Raw genomic sequence first — 25,132 nt, 5'->3', positions numbered from 1 at the left:
AGTGTTTGGGCCCTTCAGAAAACTCCAACTGGGTGGCATTAGTAACCTTGTTTCAAAAACAAAAACATCCTGTAAACAAATCACTACAGGCATCTGGTTTAAAATGAAAGAATCCACATTTTACATCAATGAAGTCTTTATTGGATGATCACAAGTACTGAGGAAAGGCCATGATAGTGCAAGTCAACAGGGGGAGAATTTATTAAGGGGGTCCTCATGAGAGAAGGTCAGAGACGCTACAAAAAAAAAAAAAAAAAAATCGTAAAAGTCTTAGCTCTAATTTGGTTGAATCTCTGTATACTTAGTAAACGCTTTAACTTCAAAACCCTGAACTTCAATGCGACTTTGGAAACCACACCTTTGTCTCATTAAGCTCTTTGCACCGTCTAGCATTGGTTCGACGCTTCAGGCTGTTAAAAAAATTAAGACAAAACCGTAACAAGTCTATCCAGCGCTGCAGGAAAAAAAACAAACAAACAAACAAAAAAAAAAAAAAAAAGAGTCCCACAGTCCTGCTTCTTCAGCGGCTCATATGGACAACCTCCAGCAGATATGTGATGATAGTAGACCCTGTGTCAGAATTAGACGTCTGGTTCTATTTCTATGTAGCTGTGAACCGGACGCCTGCATGCTAACAGCAACCAGCTGTATGAAGGAAGACGGAAGGTTGTTTTCTACAGGGTTGATGGGTGGAGAAGATGAAGATGCCTCAGAAAGCCCCTTCTATTGACTTCTACCTGACCACTGAACCAGCTTACATTCTCTGAGCATCTCTGCTCTTGGATTGTCGATATTATGACTCGTAGTCCGACTAGTTCCGGATCTTTGGAGTAGAATTCAATACCTGTATCTGACAGTAAAACATTACCGATGACTCAAGTCAATATTTGGGCTGCCTTGAAATGATTTTCGTGATAGAATTGATTTCTGCAGGAGACATTAATGGTCTTTAAACCTGACGACTTCGATGTTACATCGTAGGGTTTTGACATATATTTCCTTTGGTGATATAAACGAGGTTGACCTTAAAATGACACCTAACAACAACAATACCAAAAATGGTTAAAACACGGTGTTATGTAGATGTTCATGTCTGAGTTTTTCCATTGTGGTTACACAACAACAAAAAAAACATCACTATCTAAATCAAACATCGATGTCTGCACAACAATAGCATCCAGCTGGGACAGTAGATAAACTGACCCTTGACAGAACTTTGACAGATGAAATATAGATACAGATCAGGTTCATAAATGTTAGCCACGCTTGCTAAGAAGTTAATCAACCATAAAAAATATTTGGTGGATAATCTCTTTAAAGGGGGTTAAAATTCTGTTGCTCATGTCTCGGGTTTCTGTCTGAAAAGTAATGGTTTCCATGAAAATAAGACAAAAAAACAAAACAACAACAACATGCAAATCAAACCAAACACTGTCTTGGTGCAGACATCTAGAAACAATAATCTGTCTTCAAGTGTTCGCAGCCCTGGAGTCTGACATCGGGAGGGTTAAGACGATCGCTTTAGACGAAACACTAACAATAAATGTAATCCCCTGCTTAAACAAATTGGGAAACGAACAAATTTCTGCGGTTCCGCTTCAGCAAGTCAAGTCTGTGGAGAACCTGCCTGAGAACTGAGACCAGCTGGTTCTGGATCAGGAGCTAAACTGACAAAGCAGATCACATCACATTTTGATAGCCATATACGTAAACTATAAGTATACTGTATTTCACAATAATAAACAGTTTTATGGTCAGCTACTACTTTTCTAATTGTTTCCGATAATCGTGTTTGTATCATTACATCTAAATTGAATCATTACACTGAGCTGTCTCAAAAGAGATTACTATTAAATTTCACAAATGTACTTTTTAGCACTTGCAAAAATATATACATAATAATATCAAGCTTCTCGGGGGATGAAACACATGTGTGTGTGTGTGTATGTGTGTGTGAAAATCCTTTTAACTAATATTTTGTGTGTTTTTACGGTTGTACTTTTACATTCAAGAAGGGGCTTGTTTATTTGATTGAAATAATTCTGTATGTAGATCCTATCATAAATCTGCCCATGAAATTAGACTAATTTCATGGGATAATTTTGGAAGACTTAGTGCCACCTAGTGTTCTTGCTGTGAGTTGCACCCGGTGTTGCTCAGCTTTCGTCTGGTTAAACCGTAGAAAAGGAAAATGTACTTGATAACTTTACTCCTCTGGTAAATCCCCTCAGTGCCACACACTAGTCCTTTTTTTTATGATTTATGCATATTTCATCGGTCAGACAAGTGAGAGGAAAACAATTTCTGAAACAACCTCTGACGCACTCGCGGCGATCCAGTAAAATGATCAAATCATTACATCGACCTGACTGGTCCGTCATCATTCTGATCAAAACCTCCGACGTCTCTGCTGGCAGAATCAGACGTTTTTAACAGAACAAACTGCAATCCGCATGATTAAAAGAAACTGACGACAATGAAGTCACACTGAACATGTTAAATCTCTGTATTGGATTTAGACCGAATTACTCGATGAGTGGTTTTGTCATTGATCGGGTCGATAGGAATCTGCAGGCTGGATTTGTCATTATCGTCATTAGACGGATCAATTATCCGCGTGTTCCCAAAATGGAAACTATTATTGCTTTGAGTGTCAAAAACATAATTAAACCGTTCTGGGATGAAATTGGATTATATCGATATCTTTGTGACATTGCGTTGAGAATATTCTGATTCATCTGCTTTTTCCAGCCTTTTAAACGGTTGTGTGTTGAAATGAGTTTGCCTATTACATTTAAACGCTGCTCAAATAAACCGACCGATAACCGGGCCACTTAATTCAACTTTAAATTCTTAGAACTTTTCGCTGACTGTTGGTTCAGATTGTGCACAGAATATCAGCCAGTATGTCTTATATGAGTTGTTTTTTTCCCTTTTTTTCCCCAACAGATACAGATATCTTCGCCAGTAATCCAGAATCAGAATGCGGTCAATCACCAACATCGGGTTTTGTCATGTCTTATTTCCATGTTAAAGTATGGCTGGATGATTGTTCATCGCCTGGAAGAACTAAGAGCTAAAAGCTCAACTGCAGCTGGTCGAGAGGCTTTCGACTCGTGAGACAACCACCTCCTATTCGTGTATCCAAAGGCCGCCTCGGCCGCAAAACCATTTGACATCATCACACGGCGCTGTACAAGAGTTTGGATTGAGAAATATCCTTGTTTTCGATAAGTAAGTGCCCCGCGACAACTGAATTTCATGTCAAGACGGATTAATAATTTTCCGTCTTTCACATGTTTTTACAGATTATACCATGCCGGGAGCTTAACTAAACCCCTCCCTTTCTGTCTTTTTCTTTATAAGTTTTTCTAGCTGGATGATACTCTTTCGGACCTGTTGCTAACATAGCAAAGCTAAAGCTTGTGTTAATGTGTGTGTGTGTGTGTGAGTGTGCGAGTAAACCTTGTCACTCGGGCATGTCGAAACAAAAACAAATTAGTGTTGCATGTATTCGTTAATGACCGTGCTCGCCCAGAGCGCATGTAAGTTTCAGAGCCTACTACAGGATGTGAAGTCGTGTGTCAACAGCTCAATGTTTCTATTTGCAGTTGTTCTAAAACAAAACTAAAGTAAAAAAAAAAAAAAAAAAAACGAGCTTCATGAAGCTGCTGCTCGCAACTGACAACCGAGACGTGAGAAACCAGCTTGGATCAGAATCAGCACCGCGATATCGCACCTACGGTGTTTCTGTGATTTTGTCCGACACGAGCGTGCCTTCACCTTCCACGCTACGGGTTCGTGTCCTCAAAGTGCTGTTGTACAAAAGCAAAAATACATTCCCTGAACTTTTTTTTTTTTTTTTTTTTTTCCTTGTAGGATTTGATCTTTCCCCCACGATTCCGCGATAGGAAATATACCTGACATGCTTTGATTTGGCTCCGTAACATGTTCATAAATCTACTCTATAGCTCTTGGAAACGTTCAATGACGCTGCTCGGGTGATGGTGAGGAGGTTGAGAGCATCTCGGCCCCGTTATGATACACGGATGCAAAAACAAGCCTGAAATATGGAAAACACGTCCCAGCTTTTTGCTTCCAGGCAGCTCCGGGAGAGCAGCGAGGTCCCTGATCGCTCACAGGAGGGCACCCTCTCCCAAAGAGAGAGAGATAAAAGAGAGAAAGAGAGTGAGATAAAAATGACAGAGAGAGAGAGAGAGAAGGCGGGGGTCGATTCCTTGAAATGTAAACTGGCAAAGAGCTCTGACTCGACACAACTGCTGGCCTGGCTCTGCTTTGCTTGGGATTCTGACAAATGAAATAAACTACAGTAAGTGTGCCAGACCTCATGAGAGGGATTTAACAGCTCTGAGTTCCAGAGACGCTCCAAATGCAGCAGACAGAAAGCAGAGGTCGGATGGTAGAAGCGCGGATTGCATAGAATCACGATTCAATGTCTTCCAGACTTTGTTGATTTTGTTTTTGTTTTGTTTTTTTTTTTTTGCTGTAAGCTCGCAGTATCCTGTCTCTGCAGCGGGCAGTCCGGCGACAGCCGCGGAGTCCTCGAATGGAAAAAAAAAAAAAAAAAAGTGTGGCGGAAGACGTACGTGCGCTGATACCAAAATGTGTTTCTGAGCGAGTGGAGCTCTTAGCAGCATGCTAGGCTAACCGTGGGTGAGCTCTGCGGCGCAGCCAGCTGTTCGCAGGGCGTCACGGGGCCCCGCCGGCCCCACAGCTCAGCCGCTGAGGGGATGCAGGTCCACCTTCACCTTCTCGCCGTTGCTCAGCATCCCCACGGTGGGGTAGAGGCCGCCGGGGGGGACCAGCATTTCCCGCCGACCCATTAGCTTCCCGTTTCTGGTGAAGAAAACCTGCAAGACCACAAGGGGGAATCAGTGAGTGAACCCCCCCCACAAAGCCCGACCAGTCATATTTGAGATCCGACTTTTGACTCAACATTCGATATTCGAAAATAAGACACTTACTACACTGACATTGTGAAAACCAAATTACAAATTCATGAAGCTCTAAGAACATATAGAGTTAAAATAAAGTACTTCAGGAAATGGTGCTCAGTCATCTATAGGAGAAAGAGGGCTCAGGACTGTCCATTGCCCAGAGGGTGTTAAGGTGTGTGTGTGTGTGTGTGCAATGTAAATCCGCAGATGGAGCACTCAACAATGACTTGTTACAGACGATCACGTCACCGCGGAGCGCTCAGCTGTAAACGCGAATCATCTGCGCTCAGGAATGAATAAATACAAGGGTACGCGGCGGCCGCCTCAGTGCCAACACTCAAGGTCAGTGTTTACATTTTGATGGGCTAAAATCTTGGGAGGCTTTAAATGTCCTCCAGCTGTTCGCAGAAGAACACCTGGAACACAGTTTTTTGTTTTTTTTTTTTGAGGCAAGAAAGCAAACAGAGACGTGCTAAAACCAACAAGTGCAGCGAGCGCGGCGGCGGAATGTGTACAGGCCTGCGTGCTTGAGCGCGTGTGTGTGTGCGAAGTGTGTGTCGCTGATAAATCAGGCTGAGTCACGTATCACACGGTGAACGGGCAGCCCGCTACAGAGAGGGAGGCCGAGCCAAGCGGGTGACCAGCAGAAACAGCAACAGACTTGGCTAGTTTGAACAGCGTCTGACTGGCCCCCGCCTACTGGTCTCCATGGCACACGTGCAGCAACGCCCACAGAGACCCCTGTCCTGCCAGGGGAGCTGAACATGTCCTGCTGAGTAAATATTGACAAATCCCCAGATTATTATGACTTGGCCAACTCTGTTCTCACCCACTTGGGTTTCACGCTCATCTTGGCGCCGCCCCTCGCACCCCCGCCGCCACAACGCCGCGGCCTACCCACCGGTTAGACCAGACCTGGGCATTTTACGGCCCGCGGGCAACATCCGGCCCGTTTACCTTTTTTATACGGCCCGCCAAACTATTTTCTTTTAATACCGTATTTCCACGACCATAAGGCGCACCTCACTAAAAGTTCTCATTGTGTTCTCTATTACGTCCGCCTTACAGCAACACACACACAAGGCGCACTGAACGATAGGGCGCCTTTTATGTGCGCCTTATGATTGTGAAAATACGGTATTTTGAGAAGTATTTTCAATCAATATTGAATTTAGAAACTCCTTATTTTTTTTCCCCTTTGTTTAATTTTGTATGGATGATTACATATAAAATAATGTTGGTATACACACACAAGGCGCACTGAACGATAGGGCGCACCGCACGTTTTGAAGAAAATCTTTGACTTTTATGTGCGTCTTATGGTCGTGAAAATGCGGTATTTTAAGAAGTATTTTCAATCAATATTGAATTTAGAAAGTAATTATTTTTTCCCCTTTGTTTAATTTTGTATGGATGATTACATATAAAATAATGTCGGTACATTTATATGATCATTCATGATTTTAAAGTAAAAAAAAGAAATAAAATGCCAAAAAATGTAAAGAATTAAAATGAAATTTTCATTTTGTTCGATTTACATGGTGCCGAGTTGGCCCGCGCATAAAAATGAAATAAGACATGCGGCCCACCAGCCAAAATAATTACCCACCCCTGGGTTAGACAAAAGGAGCAGCCACAGGGCAGCGACAAACAAAATAACAAGCTGGACGGCGAGGTGGCTGGATGACTGGAGGGGGTTAAAGGTCAGTGGCACTGGTCCTGGAGTCGCCACGGCGATGCAGGCGAACGTGACGATTCATTTGAAGACACGCCTCAAAATCTGCTGTTTGTAAGCAAGTTTTTCTCCTGTTTTTTTCCCATTTTAAATTTGCCCTCCGACTGCTAACTGGACTCTTCACCGATATACATGACCAACAGCGTTTAACTTGTGCCGGTTCATTTTTTGGGGGGCATTTTAACCCGAGTGATACATCCGCATCAGATATTTGTTAAGTTTGTGAAAATTTTAAATCCATTTTGGTCAGATAATTCATACAAGGGATTCCTTAGTGAATGTGTTTCATTCAGATGCTTAAAAAAAAAATCAATCGAAACATATACCGTAATTTCCGGACTATTGGGTCGATATAAGCCGCACCGGCTAGCCGATCGCTATCTCGGTCTTCCTCCTGCGCACTAAAACCGTCAAAGTTGTCTTCTTTGGTGTCGGAGTTGAACGGACTCAGAATTTCCCGGTCATTTCATCGGTCCGATGTGACGAGGATAAATGTTTTAGCGGCGTGAAGCTCATTAGCCCACCCCCCAAAAAGTCCATATATTAGCCGCAGCGTTGTTTACGTGGAAAAAGTTGCGGCTTATCGTCCGGAAATTGCGGTAATTGAGAGAAATAAAGCAGGAGATTTTTATCTGATAATCAGAGAGGGAACAAAACTCCAAAAAGATGAGAAATTAACCAAGAGTCTCCAGGAAATTTAACAACAACCAGCAAGAAAGTAATCAATAGGCACAGTTACATGAAAAAGCAAAATTAAGATCTCCCTTATTTATATGCTTGTTCATTTTCCAAACATCCTGATAAACATCAATCTTGAAGATCAATATTTGCCTTCTGAACACAAAGCATCCTCACCGTGACCTTCTTGCCCTCCTGCCCCTGCTCGATCTCGTCCACATCCTCCTCTTCCTCCTCTTCGTCGTTGAGGTAAAGCGAGTTCTGGATCCCGGCCTGACCTGAGTGGACGTCCAGCTGGTCCCAGTCGTCCATGTCACCTAAAGGGTGAGACACCAGCATGTCTTCAATTACATTTATCCCTACCTACTTTTTCCACATGAAACAAGTGGATACACCTTCCTGGCTTTACCTACAGCAAGTGCTGTGAGCTCCATAGCATCTTGGGTGCCATGTTGCCAAATCCCCTTCATTCTAAACACCTTCAGTACATTCTTTTTATTCAACAAAATCTTTACCAGTGGCTTACTTTCACTTGTGAAAATTTACTTGACAAATTTGGAAGTCAACAGGAAATACAATTGGTAATAGTTTACATCTTGATGCTGGTCTACTCCCTTGGGTATATAAGAATAACTAAATACTAAATAACTAAATACATGCACATGAACGCTGGATCTGTTAGTCGTCTAACCCCAGTGGTCCCCAACCCCTGGTTCCCGGACCGGTGCTGTTCCACAAAGAAAATCTCTCTTGGTGAAAATTATAGTTTTTCATTACACCTTGATGAGACCTTATTTTGAAAAACCACTGTGTCCACCTTCGCCTTACCAACGCACTTGTAATTGCCTAATATGAAACGTAATTGTTGTATTCAGACTAAATACTGCGAACTGACAAAAAGTTTTTATTATGATTTGAACCCCAACTTCTCTAACCGTTCTGCGGAAACATTTTCAGGCATAAAACTGGTCCCTGGTACAAAAAAAGGTTGCTCTAACCTCTTTGGGTAGCTCCAGTATCGACCTAGTTTGAGATTTCAAGTACCAACACTGACCAAGATATCAGCATACTTAACAGCTCAATTGTACTTCTCCATTTGTCTCCATATTTATCGTTCTAAAAAAAACATGGAAATAATCGGAAGCAACATGGAAATAATCGGAAGCAACAAGACTAGCATCATCTATCTCAACCTTCAAGAAACAGGTAAAAACCTTTCTCTTTCAGGCCTTTTTACTGCGCTGATGCCCCAGATCAGGTTAGGCACCAAGTTAGGCTATGCAGTGTGTGTGTGTGTGTGTGTGTGTGTACGTTTGTGTATGTCTTTGTCAAAAAAAACAAACAAAAAGAAAAACAAAACCCAAGCTTACTGTTCTGTATATTTCCTGTGCATCTTGTATTTGCAAGTGTTATTTGCAGTCCCTATGTCATCTATTGTAAGTCGCTTTGGATAAAAGCGTCTGCCAAATGTAATGTAATATAATGTAATGTAATAATCCAAAAATGACCTACAAAATAATGAGAAATTACCTGAAAATGAAATAAAACTGAAACCGGTTAAATGCACATTGTTGTGTATTCTTGTTCTGATTGAAGCACAAACAGTTCAGTAAATGCTTACTGTCATAGCCACATTAAAATCTACAGTGATCAATATAGTGATATAACAGTGATATTGACCGTAATATTTAAAGTTATCGTTAACACCCGTAACAATTACTAACGTTCAACTTAGCACCCGGAATGCTATCAAATGTGCTATTCATGTGTCAAGAGTCCATCCTCACCCTCAAAATCCAGGATATAATCCCGTGGGAACATGATGCCGCAGCCCATGATGTCCCCCTTGAAGCAGCGAGGGCCGAAAGCGTCGCCGACCCCACTGCCGTGAAAGATCTTCCCGTCATCTGTCGGAGAGAAGAGTTCGTCATCTAATGCGTTCAAGGAGGAAATGATCCACCAAAGTTCACCTTGTCATTAGAGGTGGACCAATGAGCTGACAGTATCAGCCGTGCCATATCCATACAGGTATGGATGAATGAAAACTATACAGATCAATTTCTTATCCATCCAAGATCTGATCAGTTTGTTGTCTCTACAATCTAGGTCAGATGCCAATGTTGTCCAGCTGTTGATATTTTGATGACTTTAAGATGCAATTGACGTACTTCGATATACCTTATTGTATATACACCGCTCAAAAAAATAAAGGGAACACTTAAAAAACACATCCTTGATCTAAATGAATGAAATATTCTTATGAAATACTTTGCTCTTTACACAGTTGAATCTGCTGACAACAAAATCACACAAAAATGATCAATGGAAATCAAATGTATTAACCCATGGAGGTCTGGATTAGGAATCACACTCAAAATTAAAGTGTAAAAACAAACTCCAGGCTGATCCAACTTTGATGTAATGTCCTTAAAACAAGTCAAAATGAATCCGTGTTGCTTCCTGAGTGGACACTATGATTTCACAGAAGTGTGATTGACTTGGAGTTAAATTGTGTTGTTTAAGTGTTCCCTTTATTTTTTTGAGCAGTATATAAATATACATACATATACTTTGCCGGTTAAAAGTTTTGCCCATCTAAGAAATAAATGTAAACATAATTCATTAAAAATATTGACATTTACAAATACCGTCCAACATTGAAGTGGCAACTTTCATAAAAACAGCAAGGATTTATATGCACGCACGCACGCACACATGCAAATGTATACGAAAGTCTTGTTCCATTATTGCAACGTACAATTTGCATCGAAACAAATTTCGCGCAGGAACTTGTTGGCAAGCGAAGCGGACGAATACGTTGTCACAAGGCGCTATACGAGGAAAACGGCCTTGTTTACATTCGCTGTCTGTATACCATATTGGATTTTGCAATGTTTGATTTCTTATGTTTGTGTAGTTTTTTGCCCTCCATCATGACTCCCAAGCATAATTCTTTTTTATTTATTTTTTACTTTTACTGTATGGTGTTTTAATAGCCTGGATTCTGATTTTACCACTGGGTTAGCGTAAATGGGTGACATCAGTACTTATGTACAGTATGTGAGTTCCGACTTACGGCGAAAATCGTATTACGTTGTAATTCGAGGACCTATTTCATGTACGTATTAGGATAAGCCAAAAAAAAAAAAAGCTGATGTCTCTTCCTTTCTCCGAGCGAGGATATCAAAAGGTCAACGGGGGGGTTGGTGTGTGTCTGTGACTTTTAAAACTTTGTGGTGGCGTTGTTGTTCGCGTCCCAACATCCTGACAGGGCCAAGCTCTGAAATAAACGATCCCGGGGCCGCCGGCCTCACGCCGCCTGTCAGACTCGTCGGTAGACGGGCGACGCACCTGTGACTCAAATCTGCAAAACTAACCATCCGTTTCTGCCAAAAACCTGCTCAACGCCGAGGCTGTCAACGAACATCAGCAGTCGCAGGCAGCCAGTGAAAAAGGAAGTCACGAGTTGAGAGAATACTTCAATATATGAACATGAAAATTCAAAAAAAAAGTTCTGTGGAAAATATGACACGTGAGTCTATTGTATTTTCAAGTGTCTTGTTTTTTTGTTTTTTTTTCCCAACTTGGGTTTCAATTACTTGGGTAATTACTTCTTTTTCAGTATCATGGCATGAAATGTCAACAAAATTTTGCAATCAGTTGGCTTTCAAACCCAAAAAAATCTGCATGGCATAATGGAAAAACTGTTGAATAAAAAAAAAAGTCAAATACGGCAAGAGATGAAATGTTGATGCAAAAATATGTGATTCTTGGCCTTTTAGCAAAAAAAAAAAAAAAAAAAAAGCTAAAAATGTTGACAAAAAAAAAAACAGCTCCAAAATGAACTGAGCGAAAAAATGACATAAACTTTTGAAAAGATGGATCAGGGAGAGAAATTTTGCGAGAAAATCGACTGGTGACAAATGACCTACGAGACGGCAAGAAAGGCAAGAATTAAAAATGAAAATAATTTCTTTATTTTCTTCCACTCACTACCGGACACGATCTGATTTCCTGCTGTTGCCGATGTCTCGCCTGCTTTTCTGCAATCATCGCACACGGTCTGAGTGAATCGAAACACTGTCGGTTAAAAAAAAAAAAAAAACAACCCGGGAATGTCGGCACGGCGTTATCGTTTGCGCTGGTGCACGCTGCACCGCGGCAACGTGCAGGACATCGCGGGCGTTCCAGCCGGATGACGCCGCACGCAACAACAAAAAAAAAAAAAAAAAAAAAAAAACAAAAAACACTTAAGACGACGTCTACGGCGTCCAAAGAAATCATCAAAACAACACATACTCCAGTTGCGAGAGACAACAATGGAAAACACCAGCGAAAGAAAAACACGTCGGAGGTAGCCTGCAGACGAGAGCTCTTCAAGTGAGGCGGCGCGGCTGCCGCTGGTAAATATTTACGGAGTTGTCATGGGACCCGTCCCCGGCTCAGGATACTGTTTAAACAATCTCTATCTCGGCACAGGGAGGGAGACGCAGACACTGTATCATTACGGCTCCCATGCGGGCCCTTGTAACAACACCGCGCACCGGGGGCCCACACCGGCGCAAAACGCTAAAAATAGAGCCTGCGTGGGGAGTGACGGGGTGCCTGGCAGCGGAGGTGAGGCGCCGCGGAGGGCCAGCGGAGGCAGCGGAAGCGCATAAATCATCGTGGGCCCGTTCCGTCGGGGAGATACAGACAAGTCCTTTCACACCTGCTGCACATGATCCCCGCTCTTGAGAGCTGGAATACACGCAAACAGGGTTGTTTGTGTAAAACATCCCCGTAACTGTATGTTGGATAGTTAACACCAGTAAAGGCAATGAATACAAGTTTAATTGTGGTTTCATAGAAAGCTTTCCATCAACATCACTGTAGCAACAACAGCAATATTTAGGAATTAACTGGTGACTTCCTGGTTTGTTTGTTTTTTTGCCTCTTGCTATCTCACTATTGGGTGAATTTCTTGAATTTTTGAGGGGCTGAGGTACAAAAGTGTGAAAGGCAAAACCTTGCCATTGAAGAACTCTTTCTACCCAAATTACCACAAGACTTCTAAGTATCAAGCGGAAATTTCAAATCATAGACTGCCTCTGAACAATCGGATGTACTTTACTTTTCCACTTGCACTTTGTTGATTTGCGCGCCAAAAGCTGTACCTTACCGTTTACCAATTTAACCGCTAACCAATTTGCGCTTTTTTTTCCCCAATAGGCACATTCAATGCTGCACTTGACCGTTAACGCCTCGATTTTTGTACACGTTTAATTTGCCGTCGCACAACAGTCGTCGCCATTGTGCAATAGTGGTCAAACTGGTCAGACAGCCATAAACTACCCCAGAATGTTCCTGCACTGACTTTTCACCTGCCAATTCACAACCTCACTCTGGTTGCACAATTAATTTCCACTACATCTTCCATCCAGATTTTTTGGCCCTTATTTATTCATTGTTTTCTGTCCTTACTCAGCTACCTACATCATTTCTATTTTACTAACGCTATCTGGCGCTAGCTGCAAAACAGCAAGGGAAGACTTTCAATTTACAGGGAAACAAGTTTCCTTACAATCAACACTTTGAACCTGTGAATATTACAGGTGGACGTTTATTAGATTGAAATTTAATTGGAAGAAATTAACCAAGTGTTTCCCTGCAGTAATGAGGGGATAGCACGACTCCTGAGACTGTTTGCTTTATCTATTTACTTTATCCAAAAGGGGGGGGGGGGACAAAACAAAAAAAAAACAAAATAGTCATGAATGATTTTACATGGGGGACGGCAGGGATATCAAGCCAATAGCTAGGGACTAAAGTACCTCCTGTATCTGACCTCATTTTCAGTCAACGACGTTGTTTAGCGGAGAACATGAGACTAGCCCTGTGAATAAATGCCACCTTCTAGGAAAAAACTCATAAAATGTGGGTTTTCCTGGTTGGAACGTAACAGTTCCGCCAAAAATATTTTTTTTTCCTAACTGGCTGTGCAGGTTGTACGTGGCAAGAAATAAAATAAAAAGTATTTACTATGAGGCAGGAAAGTCGGAGTTTGTAAAATGCTTTGGAAAACACCTAAATTGTAAATGGTGTTTTCAAAGTGCTTTACACTGAATAACATTCATCCATCCATACATGCACTTACACACCATTGGTGGCAGAGCTGCCATATGCAAAGCGCTGACCAGGCCATTGAGAGTGTTTTATTTTACAAATGGTGGTTTGACGTTGACTCTGGATGCACAGTGAGAATCAGTCGACTAAATGAGGTGGAGCTGATGGATTCCGGCCAATCACAGATCAATATGCAACAATATATCGATACAATCTAAGGCGGGGGTGCCCAATATGTCGATCAATCGCCTGCCATGCGAATCAATGTCTGTCATCCATCTTCCCAACCGCGTTTGCCAGTCTATTGAAAAACAGTAATCCCTCAGTATATCGCAGCTCACCTTTCGTGTTTTGACTGTGGGATTTCGGATTTCGGTGGTAAAAATGCATCGTAACGTCCGACCAGACACGTTTAAGAACGTCGAGTTGTTGGTTGACAAACCTTTCTTTTAGTAGAACAACTTCGTCAAAAAAAAAACAAAAAAAAACAATGAACGCTCGCTATTCTCGTACTTGCACATACCCCCAACATAAACGCATGGTTGCGACAGTATTTCTATATATTTATTATTTGAACTATCCTTATGGTAAAATAAAAATGGCGACCAACCAGAGCATTGTGTTTTGTATACTGGGGTCTGATTCGCTCCGCAACCACAGCATTATTCTCTGCATCTCCTGCCAATAGCATGCGTTTAGCATTTTAACAAGAGTACGAGGAGGGTCATAAAGCTTAAAAATGTTGATCAATAATAACATTAAAAAGTGGTTGCTACTTCGATGATTTTTGTTTATAGCAAATGAAAATGGGGGGAAGATTTTTCTTTTTCCTAATGACAATTTCGAAGGGCTTTTGCTTAAACCGTCAATCTACCATTGCACTTCCTAAGAAGGGAAATACGGAGGGACACTTTCGGTCGGTTCTTAAAGGCTACGACGCAAATTTCCCTCTGAGAAATCAAGGTGAGAAGGAGAAAGGTGACAGAATTAAAATCACAGTTGTCCGGACAGCGGTCATTTTTCTCAGAGCTGGCCACTAACTCTGCAAGTCATGAGGTAATGACCAAAAATGTATATTGCTGAAGTGTGCAATAAGGATTCATGGGATTATGCAAGGTGCACAAACAAATACTGTCTTAGTTCTACTCAGTAGATACAGAAATAAATATACACTGCTCAAAAAAATAAAGGGAACACTTAAAAAACACATCCTAGATCAAAATGAATGAAATATTCTTATGAAATACTTTGCTCTTTACACAGTTGAATCTGCTGACAACAAAATCACACAAAAATGATCAATGGAAATCAATCGTATCAACCCATGGAGGTCTGATTAGGAATCACACTCAAAATTAAAGTGTAAAAAAAAACTCCAGGCTGATCCAACTTTGATGTAATGTCCTTAAAACAAGTCAAAATGAATCTGTGTTGCTTCCTGAGTGGACACTATGATTTCACAGAAGTGTGATTGACTTGGAGTTAAATTGTGTTGTTCAATTGTTCCCTTTATTTTTTTGAGCAGTATATATTCAGCATTTTAAGTGTAGGTTTTTACATGGTCATTTGAAAAATAGCTCACAAGGTGAAAAAGTGTGGGTAAACCTAACCTCGGGGATAAAAAGGGTTTAAACATAAAATTAGTAAAGTTTCAATCCATTTTAACCAGTTTTTGTATTTTTTTTTTTTTTTTTTAAAAAAAGCTCTATGGCAGGAGGGTCATCCCCAGAGAACCTGACCTGTAACATCCACTACATGACCAGACTTGTTCCTGTTTTATTTTCTAATTTTTTCGATAGAAGCCACCGAGCCCGCAGTCAGGATTTGCAGCTCCTGCCGATCCCGAGAAAGCGGCCGAGGGGGCAGAGGGCCAGCTGGGAGCGAGAACCCCCCCCCCCCCCCCCCCCCCCCAATTCCTCGAAACATAAAAAACGTCCCTGGAAAAAAGACTCCCCCGCCCCCACCCGAAAACGAGGATTAAAAATACTTATGTATTTATTCTATTTCACAATTACTGCCCTAACGCTTCTGGGAATTTACGAGAACATTCCGCTAGCAGCGGCCCGAGAGCAAACCGGTCGAAGCGCTGCAGTGCAATGTAGTTATACTTGGAGGGTTCTGTCTGCCGGAGACACTAAGAAGTACTATAATATTTTATCACCTGCTGCGGCAGGAGATCAGTGGATGTCAGACAGAAATTAACAGCAATTATAAAACCTGTCAAACAGAAAAACACCGGAGGTTTTAATCATTTTCCCAGTCCTGAATAACTCCGTGACTCGGAGGGTAGAAACACCAAGATGATGGGAAACGAGCAAACCGGTCTCCATCCCTTTTCCATGAAAGTTTGACATAAATAAAACCATTCATCAACCCGGTAGCCGGGAGATTAATGGATTCGTCAAATTATTTTCGTGGCCAGGACGAAAATCCAGCTTCGCCCGGCACGTCTGGAGCCAACAGATTCACAGTCAAACAACCAATATAACCAAAATATTTTCAGTTATGGATTGTTTGTTGGATTGGTTTCAAGGCAACACAACAGGAAAGTGTAAAATGTAATGGGGGGGGGGGGATCAATATTGAATGACGTCACCCCACACTTTGTTATACAAGAGTTGAAATTTCAGGAGCACAACCGACGTGGAGTTTCACTTATGTTTCCCTTACATTTTCAATCTCTTCTGTTTCATTATTGACTTTTAACATTGAAAAAAAAAAGTTTCACTTTTTATCAAAACCAGCCCGAAATGCCGTAGACAATCAGAAGGGAAGCACATGAAAGAAATTGGGGGGGGGAAAAAAAAGTAATAGTATAATTTTTAAAACCCCATTCTCGGTAATGGTCAATGCTTGGAGAAGGTGGGATGGCGGGACAGGAATCCCCGCATATTCGGGCCGCGGCCTTTTCTTTGGGTCAGATTTGTCTTGAAAGTCAGCCATTGATAAGAGTCACGAGAGCAGACTATCAGATTCCTAAAAATTAGGAGGATGCCATCTTGAACAGAGTAGAGTGTGTGGATCAGACACACACACACACACACCCCTTGTCAGACTCCGCGGTTATCAGTCATGAAGTAAAAACACTGGAAGCTTTGTTCACACTTCCACCCAAATTCATTTTTAACTTATTAGGTAAGGAGGCGATAACGCCCCCACTCCTACCCCCAAAACAAGACATTTCTATTGAACAATGTTTTGGCAGAACCTGAGCCGGGATCAGATTAGGCCCCGTGACAGAGGTTAGACTGAGCCCTATTATCTCAGGTTAGCTGAGATGGTGAAGGATGGATGGTGGCGGTAGGGCACAACCTTCAGCTGCGGGTGTTGAGTCATAGCACGTGTGAGTCACTGATGGAGGGGGCCGGGGGGTGCTGGTGTGTGTGTGTGTGTGTGTGTGTGGGGGGTGACACAGTTAATGAGGCTTGCTGAGGAGCACTCACTGGTTGGACGGCTGGTTGCTCCTGATAGGGTCCACAGGGGCCCATGGCCCATTAACTTGCAGGCCAAGCTCAAGCCCAGGCCGCAAGACGGAGGTCCTCTGTGGGCCCCTTCCCAACATAAGCACTCCTGCGAACGGCGGCGCAGGCCAGGGGACTCGCGAAACTTGCAGCCGCTGCAACGGCCAGCTGGGACGCAGCTGGCAGCCATTTGTGTGCATAACTGGAATATATCTGGGGTTAAATAACAACCCCCGACAGTCAATGGGACGGCGGTCAATATTGTGCCATTAATCAGGACGACAGAGGCAGCGCTCTGTGGTGAGACTGGACAGAAATCCGGAGGAGGATATCGGGGCAAATCACTACCCGATTCATGGGTATTCCTCGGGGGGGAGCCTCGTTCAAATCTGCGTTTTCTCCCTGCGAGAAGCCGAGAATTCGCGCGTCGATGACGGAGCGAGGAACGGCGGGCCACGCCACGGGGGAAAAAATTGCGACGAAGGGTTCGATATGGCGTGTCAGATACCGACATCTGCCAAGAACGTCCTGGTAGACAGTTGCCCTTTTGCTTAGATACTGAGGTCAAATACGAAAAAAAAACGACCGCTGAAGTTAATAACAGAGTTAACATGTGTCACCGAAATACCTCTTCAATGCATTCTTGGCTCGCGGCGACCAGGAAAACTGGGATGAGAAAAGCTGAAGTCTTTTCCTTCTTTAAGCAATTTCTGCCGCGGTTATTTGACCCGCTGTGTATTCAAATGCTCCGTGTACGCTGGTTCTTGTTCTTGTCAGAACGCCAGAAAAGCATCTGCGTGCAATCCTCGGGGTTCCTGAGCCGCCCCGTGAAAAAACCTCGGATGCACGGACAAGCGCACGGAGATGCGAAGGAGGAGGAGGAGGAGGAGGAGGAGGCCCCGGCTGTTAATTTTAAGTGGCTGGATCAGAGCCGGCGCCTTCGCCCCGAGTACATGAAGGCAAACCTTGTGCACAGCGTGGAAAACCACATACATCATTTTAGTCTCTAACAAATAAGATTAATGGGAGCTGTTCTGGGACATGCATACTTCTGCGGTGTCCGGCGCGCAGCTGCCAACACCCGCCGGCCGCAAAGCTACACCTCTGGGATGGGCATGGCGCGCGACAGCAAACAGCCGGCCCAACCCGCCAGTGATCAGAGAAGCGTTTTCAGCGGAGCCCGGCAGGATCAGTACTGCCTGCTGATGCCATTAGCCATGCATGCTTAGTAGAAGCTGAATCAGTAAGAGATGGGTAGTGGGTTCAGGACGGTAAACATCAACATGAAAGATGAATGGCACGTGCAAAGTGACAGTCTGGAGAATGCGTTGACTGCATTTCCTCGCGCTATAAAGCAATTTTATATGATAATAAAAAAATGAAAAAAAAAACATGTCATAGTGTCTAGGAAGCAAATCATGTCAGACTAAAAAAAAAAAAAAAAAAAAAAAGTCCACAGGTGGAATGTCACAGGGAAAGGGAAAGACACACCGCAAACCTAAGGCGTAAGATATAGGTGGACGAGATGTTATGCTAGATTTGACTAGCTAAAGTCACCATGTTCAACTTTCTCCTTCACTTCCTGTTTACCGGTGACATCATTTCCGGTTGCAAACAATACTGTTTTTATGGTGGTAATAGTTGGTTAAAAACCGTCATATTTAACAGCTAAAAACTATTTCAACAATTATTTGTTAAAAACTTGATTTTAGTGTCTTCACAATCTCTTTGAGGTAATTTGCTGAAGATGTTTTAGGCCACGTCTAGCAGGAATGCTTTTGCACACCCCACTTTTCCTTACACTTCCCAATTCTGCAACACTTTCAATCGGTCTATCACATAAAAAGTACTTGCGAAGCCATTCAGTCATTGTTAAGGAGGACTTATTACTTAATGATGACAGATTCCAATTCCAAAAATGAAACGTCAACAGAATTCAAACAATAGGACATTTAGTTAACATTTCTCGGGAATACCGATGCCATATCTAACATAATGTTTACTGTATCCGGGTATAATGGGTATGTGTGTGTGGACGGAAGATGAAAATGTGATTTTTGGATATCGGTCTTCGGGAGCCATCTGGTAGAACGTAAACTTCCTTTCCGAATCGCACTGTATATACAGTTATCGGAGGGTGGGGGGGAACAAAGGCCGAATGCGATATTTGTGGCGTGTGACTCCTGCGAGCAGGCTGAAATCTGATGTGAGGAATATTCACAATGGGATGCCTCAGACCAAAACTGAGGCCGATAAGCAGCCTCGCTCCTCACTGCTGCTGTCAGATAAGGACTAACAACATCTTGACTGTGAGAGTGGATCGTCCGATAAAGAGCCGACGACCTACAGTAGCTTGCGCGGCGTAATAACAACCACCTTCCCCTCCGCTACCAGTCTTGCATCACAGCTGCAGCGTTTGATCGCTTATCTCTCCATTGGGCCGATAGCGTTCGGGTGCTGAGACCCGGAATGGAAGCCGTGTGGGGGAGCCGGGGGGTTCGTAAATGCCTGTGCAGATAATGTTCGCAGGCCTGTCGTCGCAGAATTACCGCGGGCTGTGTGGAAGCGCGGTGAGATAAAGATAACTTTGACTTCGGGTTTTTTGTTTTTCTTTCTTGTCCTTTTTGGGTTCCATCACACTTAGACGATCAGACCTCCAGAGAGCGAGCGAGAGGGGAAAAGGGGGAAAGAAAGAGAGAAAGAAAGAGATCTTTGGGTTTCATCTCTGCCTTCTGTGCTATAATCTCCCCGAAGTCATCCTTGATCTCTGATTGTGTGTGAGGAACCTACACATCCAGCTGAGATGTTTGTGTCTGAAGGCACCAAAGAAACATCTCCCATCCATTCCTTTCATTCCATCCGTGCGAGTGTGTGTGTGTGTGGCTTGGGGGGGGTCAGCAGTCGTGTTTCTTTAGAAATATCCCAATGAAGGAAAGGAAATACAGGAAATACAAAAAAAAAAAAAATCAAGGCGTGAGAGTTGGGGATTTACCTGCGTGGTAGGCCATGGATCCTCGGCTCCATCCCGGGTGTCTGTTCTTGGGGTAGTCCTGCGTAAAACACACACATCCACGTCACAAACACACTTTAAACTATTTGCAGTGACATCTCTGCAGAGTTCAGGCCCGACAGCAGAACAAAAACAAGACAAGTGAAAAAAGCCCAGGATTCTTTTTTGAGGAAAATTTAACTGAAAAAATGTGGCGTCTGATGGGGAAAACAAGTTCAGGGCTCGTGAGGATGGATGTTTTTGGTGGAAAGACCTTACGAGGGCGGGGTAACTCCTCAAATATGTACTTCTCAGGTCAAGTTCCTCTAAGAGAAGAAATCACGACAAGCACTGAAAGTCCCTAAAATCACATTTTCAAAATAATGGGAAAATAAAATAGCATGACTACACCCGTTAAATCAAGATACAACCAAAATTCATCACTGGCACCTTATCCCAAATCTGCAAGGAAATACAGCTCATAAAAGTAGGCTCGGGTAAAATAAAAGTAGGACATTATTGAAAATCAGTAAGAAATCCAAAATAAAAATCAGTGAGAAATCACAAAGTGTCAGAGACAAAATACTCATGGATAAACATAAGATCCACAATAGATTAGTCCATAAATCAACATGAAATTACTTCACATCTGCAGAAAAATACGCTAAAACCAGCAAGAAAAACAAACAATTGTAACAAATGATCACCCAAATTCTGCAAGATCTCAGTCAGCAGTTACCTGAACCGAAACTGGGGAGTATCAGAAAATAAGGAGAAAAAAGACATGCTCAAAATATCCGATGATCTGATTCTAAAACAATAATACAAAAAGGCCAGATAATGGGGTTTTTTGTCTCAGGTATGAAGCGTTTTTTTTTTTTTTTCGTTTGTTTTGAATATCACAGCAAATATCCCAAATCATGGGTGAAAAGCCATGGCTCCTGTCATACACTTTTTGTTGCTTATTCTCACTTGTGTATGCTGGAGACACGCGTTCTCATTGCACATTCCGGGATAATAAAAAAAAAGAAAAGAAAAAACAGTCAAAAAAAAAAAAAAAAAAAAAAAATTGTCTAGAAACGGTGTGTGGTTGTTTTCACATCGTGCACGCTGTTTACACATCTGGTCCCAGGACTTGCAGGGGTTTGGCCCGTGACCAGCTTTAAATAAAGCTGCTTTAGTAATGTTAACATAATAATGACTCTTTCCCGCTCTGCTTTGGCTTATTCGTCCATGTCTTCTGCCTGTCGACGTTCTCATCACTCTTTCCGTCCCTCACCGTCCCAGTACGTAAATCTTTCACCGGGTTCTGCCGCGCCAACACAAATAATCGGCGTGCCAACTTCCTGATAAGATCAGATGATGAAGTAATTGACTCACAGGTAATTGCCAGAGATTGTTATCGGTCGTCTGGGCTGCACCCTCCATTACAGTGACAGCACACACAGACGGAGAGAGGAAGGATGATGATGAGGTTGAAAAGGAGTAGGGGGAGGAAGGGGAAGCAAGGGGAGCAATGACACAGTGCTCCATATTCACGTCTCGATAGCTTACATCTTCTGCATCACCGTGAAGTGAAACCTGCTTTAGACGGACATTGGGGAAGACGTCGCAATCTGCAAAATATTATGTAAAAACGCAAGGGGCGTAAAAATCTGCAAGGACTCACTTCGTGCTAGCCAGATATTTCCTGAAAACCTGGTAGAGATGGAAGAATCAACAAGAAACAACACCAGGAACAGTTATCATTATATTCCTCAGATCAGCCGAAGGTCAGCCGCAGCACTCTGAATTGACAGTAAAAAAAAAAAAAAAAAAAAATCAGATTTTTTCTTTTATTATTACGAGGTGAAAAAAAGACCCAGAATGAATCAGATAAATTATGTATCAAATACAGGAGCCGTAAAAGAAACTGTGCTTTATCAATCATGGGCAAGTAATTTAGCAAGAATTGACAAAATATTCCAAATATATAGTAGTACTTAATCCACAAATAAACCAGGAACAGCTACATTTTCTATGAGAAATGATTTGAACACTGCTAACTAGTTAACCAATCAGCCGAGATATACTTAACCCTTGTGTTGTCTTGCGGGTCAAAATGACCCACTACCATGTTTAGCTGTAGAAAAAAACATCTTAACCTATTTTTTTCCAACTTGAAATTTTATGATTTTTCCTAAAGAGACCCCATAATTAGAAAAAGTGATACTTCTTTTTTGTTTATGTTTCCATGTGGGCTGTACACCACTAGGGTACAAAGATTGTCTTATAGGTCATTTTTGACCCGTAGGACAAGGGGAGTGAACACAATGTTAAGATCGCACGAGGGTTAAAATCAGTGATTAATTATTTCTAGCATAGTACCTTTATAGACCTAGAAAAAGCACACAACAGGGTGCAGAGGGATGAACTATGGTATTGCTTGAGGAAGTCTGGGGTAGCAGAGAAGTACATTAGACTGGTGCAGGACATGTATGCAAGATTTGAGACAGTGGTGAGGTATGCTACAGGTGTGACAGAGAAGTTCAAGATGGAGGTGGGACTACATCAGGGATCAGCTCTGAGCCTCTTGTTTGCAGTGGTGATGGACAAGCTGACAGATGATGTTAGACAGGAATCTCCATGGACCATGATGTTTGCAGACGACATTGTGATCTGTAGTGAGAGCAGGATGCAGCCGGCGGAAAATTTAGAGAGGTGGAGGTATGCTCTGGAAAGGAGAGGAACGAAGGATAGTTGCAGCAAGAGAGAATATATGTGTGAGAATAAGTGGAACGGTGAGGCTATAGAGGGTGGGGATAAAAAGGGTGGAGCATTTTAAGTACTAAAGGTCAACAGTCCAGAACAATAGTGTGTGGAAATAAGGCGAAAAAACAGGTTCAAGCAGGCTGTAACAGGTGGAGAACGGTGTCAGGGGTTTCTATGCGATGGAAGAATATCAGCCAGAATTAATGAAACAGATATGAGACCAGCTGTTCGGCGTGATCTGGAAACAGTTGCATTGAAGAGAAGTCGGGAAGCAGAGCTGGAGGTCGCAGAGATGGAGATGTTAAGGTTCTCTTTGGGAGCGATGAGGATGAATAGGATCAGGAATGAGTCTATCAGAGGGACTGCATATATTAGATGTTTTAGTGATAAGGTCAGAGAAGCTAGACTGAGATGGTCTGCTCTTGTACAGAGGAGGGATAGTGGATAAATTTGTAGAGAAGATTTATAGTTGTAGTTAAAGAGGACATGAAGTTAGTTGGTGTGAAGGAAGATGATACGGAGAATAGGGTTAGATGGAGGAGGCTGATACACTGTGACGATCCCTGAAGGGAAAAGCCAAAAGAAGACGAAGAATTATTCCTAGTATCAGCAAAAAATAAATAAAAAAAAGAAAAAATTACCCAAAACGAGTGATTACCCCAAAAACGCCGGAAAAATTAGTAAGAAACTGAGGCTTGATCTACAGCAACGGTCCTGCCAGGCACCCGTCATTATATCTTAAAACTATTATTGTATTATATCAGCTATTAACATGTAACAGTACTACTGTTACTATTAGTAGGAGATCATTTGTACATCATTTGCCCCTATCCACTCTTGTCTTCCTTTCGCTCGCTCGCTGTCTTTTTCCCCCAACCTCAACTGGTTGACCAGGCCGGAAAACGGGTATAAATAAAATCTTGACCCGACTCGATCACAGTGTTTTTTCCACTTGGCTTCACCAAGTCAGGTAGATAAGATAAGATAGGCCAGCACAAGAGTAATGCGTTCAAAAGTACTTGCTCCGAAAAAGAACACGGGTTGCCGCCATCAGGACAGGCCTTGGACATTCTTCTAAAGCAACCGACTCACCTCCGGCGTCACAAACGCATGGATTAAGTTCTTCGCATCCTTCAATGACAAGACAAATCTGAATTTGGGCGATATTTCCAGGGTGAAAGACGGCAACCCTGGTGACATCATTACAATTCCTAACTCTATGTCATTGCGGTGAACAACATCGTCATCTCAGGGTGACAATAACGAATTGTGTCCGTCTCGGCTGAGTTCAGTGACGGGAAATTTTGTTAATAACCGGCACTTAACAGCAGTCAGATGAGGCTGTCACTGACAAGGAAGATGAATTCTCCAAGGAGGAGCCACAGGTGAATGACAAAGACGCAACAGAAAATACATTCAGGTCCATTTTTTCGCATTTTCTCACCTAATGACTGAATATGAGACTGTTATGTTTTCCAAGGGAGCCTAATGACAGTGGATTTTTGGAGCCAACAAAAATATTTGTTCCCTCGTGGGAAAAAAAAAAGGTCTGTAATGGTAGAATAGTCTGTGAAACCGTCTGTGAGGGACGTCAAAATTAATGTTGCAAAAATTGCAGAAAGGTGTAATTTTAAAGTCAAGAATAGCGTCAATGCAACGTTAGAAAGACGTCAGTTCAACCTTCAAACACATCGGACAGGCAGAGGCTGTAAAACCACAGCTTTGCAAGAAAGAAAAAAAGCAATTTCATTTGAGAAAAATTCTGAATTTTGCTAGTTTCTCATAGGTTCTACCCTTTTAAACTCCCCTGACTGATTTACCGCTTTAATCTCGTAACTCTATTATTTTTTCTCATGAAAATCCCACCATAATCTCTGTATATTTATGAGGTTTTCGTCTCACATCTGCTTCTTTCATTTCTTTTTTTTTTTTTTTTGGGTGCCTTTGAACGGCCTTACAATACTTGATTTTTTTGTTTTGGTTTTTCTTGAAAATTTATTACCTCCATTTTTTGGAGCTTTTTTTTTTTCCGCTGATACCATAGCTCAGATTTTTTTTTTTTTTTTTTTTTTCAGGAATTTTTGATGTTGTATAAACCAAAAAAATATATTGCATCATGTTTGACTTAACTAAACAGAGCACCCTGACCTGAGCTTCCAGACGTTACTTATGAGTCCAAACATTGATGGATATTTTCTTATTTTTTTCCTTTTGATTACAACAAAAAGATGCACTGTTGGTGAAGGCAGCTGTAATCTCACTGACGTTTCCTTCCTGTTCGAAAGACAGAATGCTGGACTGACAGTCACAAATTGACCCCTCCATCCCCCAACCGTCCAACGAGAAGCCTGCAGTAGCGGAAATATTCCAACCTATCTTGGTTTCGGTAATGACAGCGGCTCCTGCGATTACTCGTTTTTTTTCAATCAGCTGTGGCGCCACCGAAACCCTCTCC

The 25,132-nt window shown here is 42.3% G+C and overlaps 1 protein-coding gene across 2 annotated transcripts in view; it reads right to left on the bottom strand.

The window, feature by feature from the left end:
- Positions 1-118: 118 nt before the first annotated feature.
- Positions 119-25,132, bottom strand: part of spryd3 (SPRY domain containing 3) — a 69,373-nt gene continuing 44,359 nt past the window's right edge. For both annotated transcript variants that reach the window (XM_086159456.1, XM_086159457.1), the window contains exons 8-11: positions 19,930-19,987; positions 9,159-9,278; positions 7,549-7,688; positions 119-4,871 (exon numbers count right to left, since the gene is read on the bottom strand). In XM_086159456.1, coding sequence (XP_086015582.1) covers positions 4,737-4,871; positions 7,549-7,688; positions 9,159-9,278; positions 19,930-19,987 — 453 coding nt within the window. In that variant the 3' untranslated portion in view covers positions 119-4,736. The remainder of the gene's footprint in view (positions 4,872-7,548; positions 7,689-9,158; positions 9,279-19,929; positions 19,988-25,132) is intronic.

This window comes from Fistularia commersonii, chromosome 14 (assembly GCF_037954325.1).
Source record: "Fistularia commersonii isolate RoL2024-O1a breed Wild chromosome 14, RoL_Fcom_v1.0, whole genome shotgun sequence".
Classification (NCBI taxonomy): Eukaryota; Metazoa; Chordata; class Actinopteri; order Syngnathiformes; family Fistulariidae; genus Fistularia; species Fistularia commersonii.
This window is presented reverse-complemented; position numbering and strand designations above follow the sequence as displayed.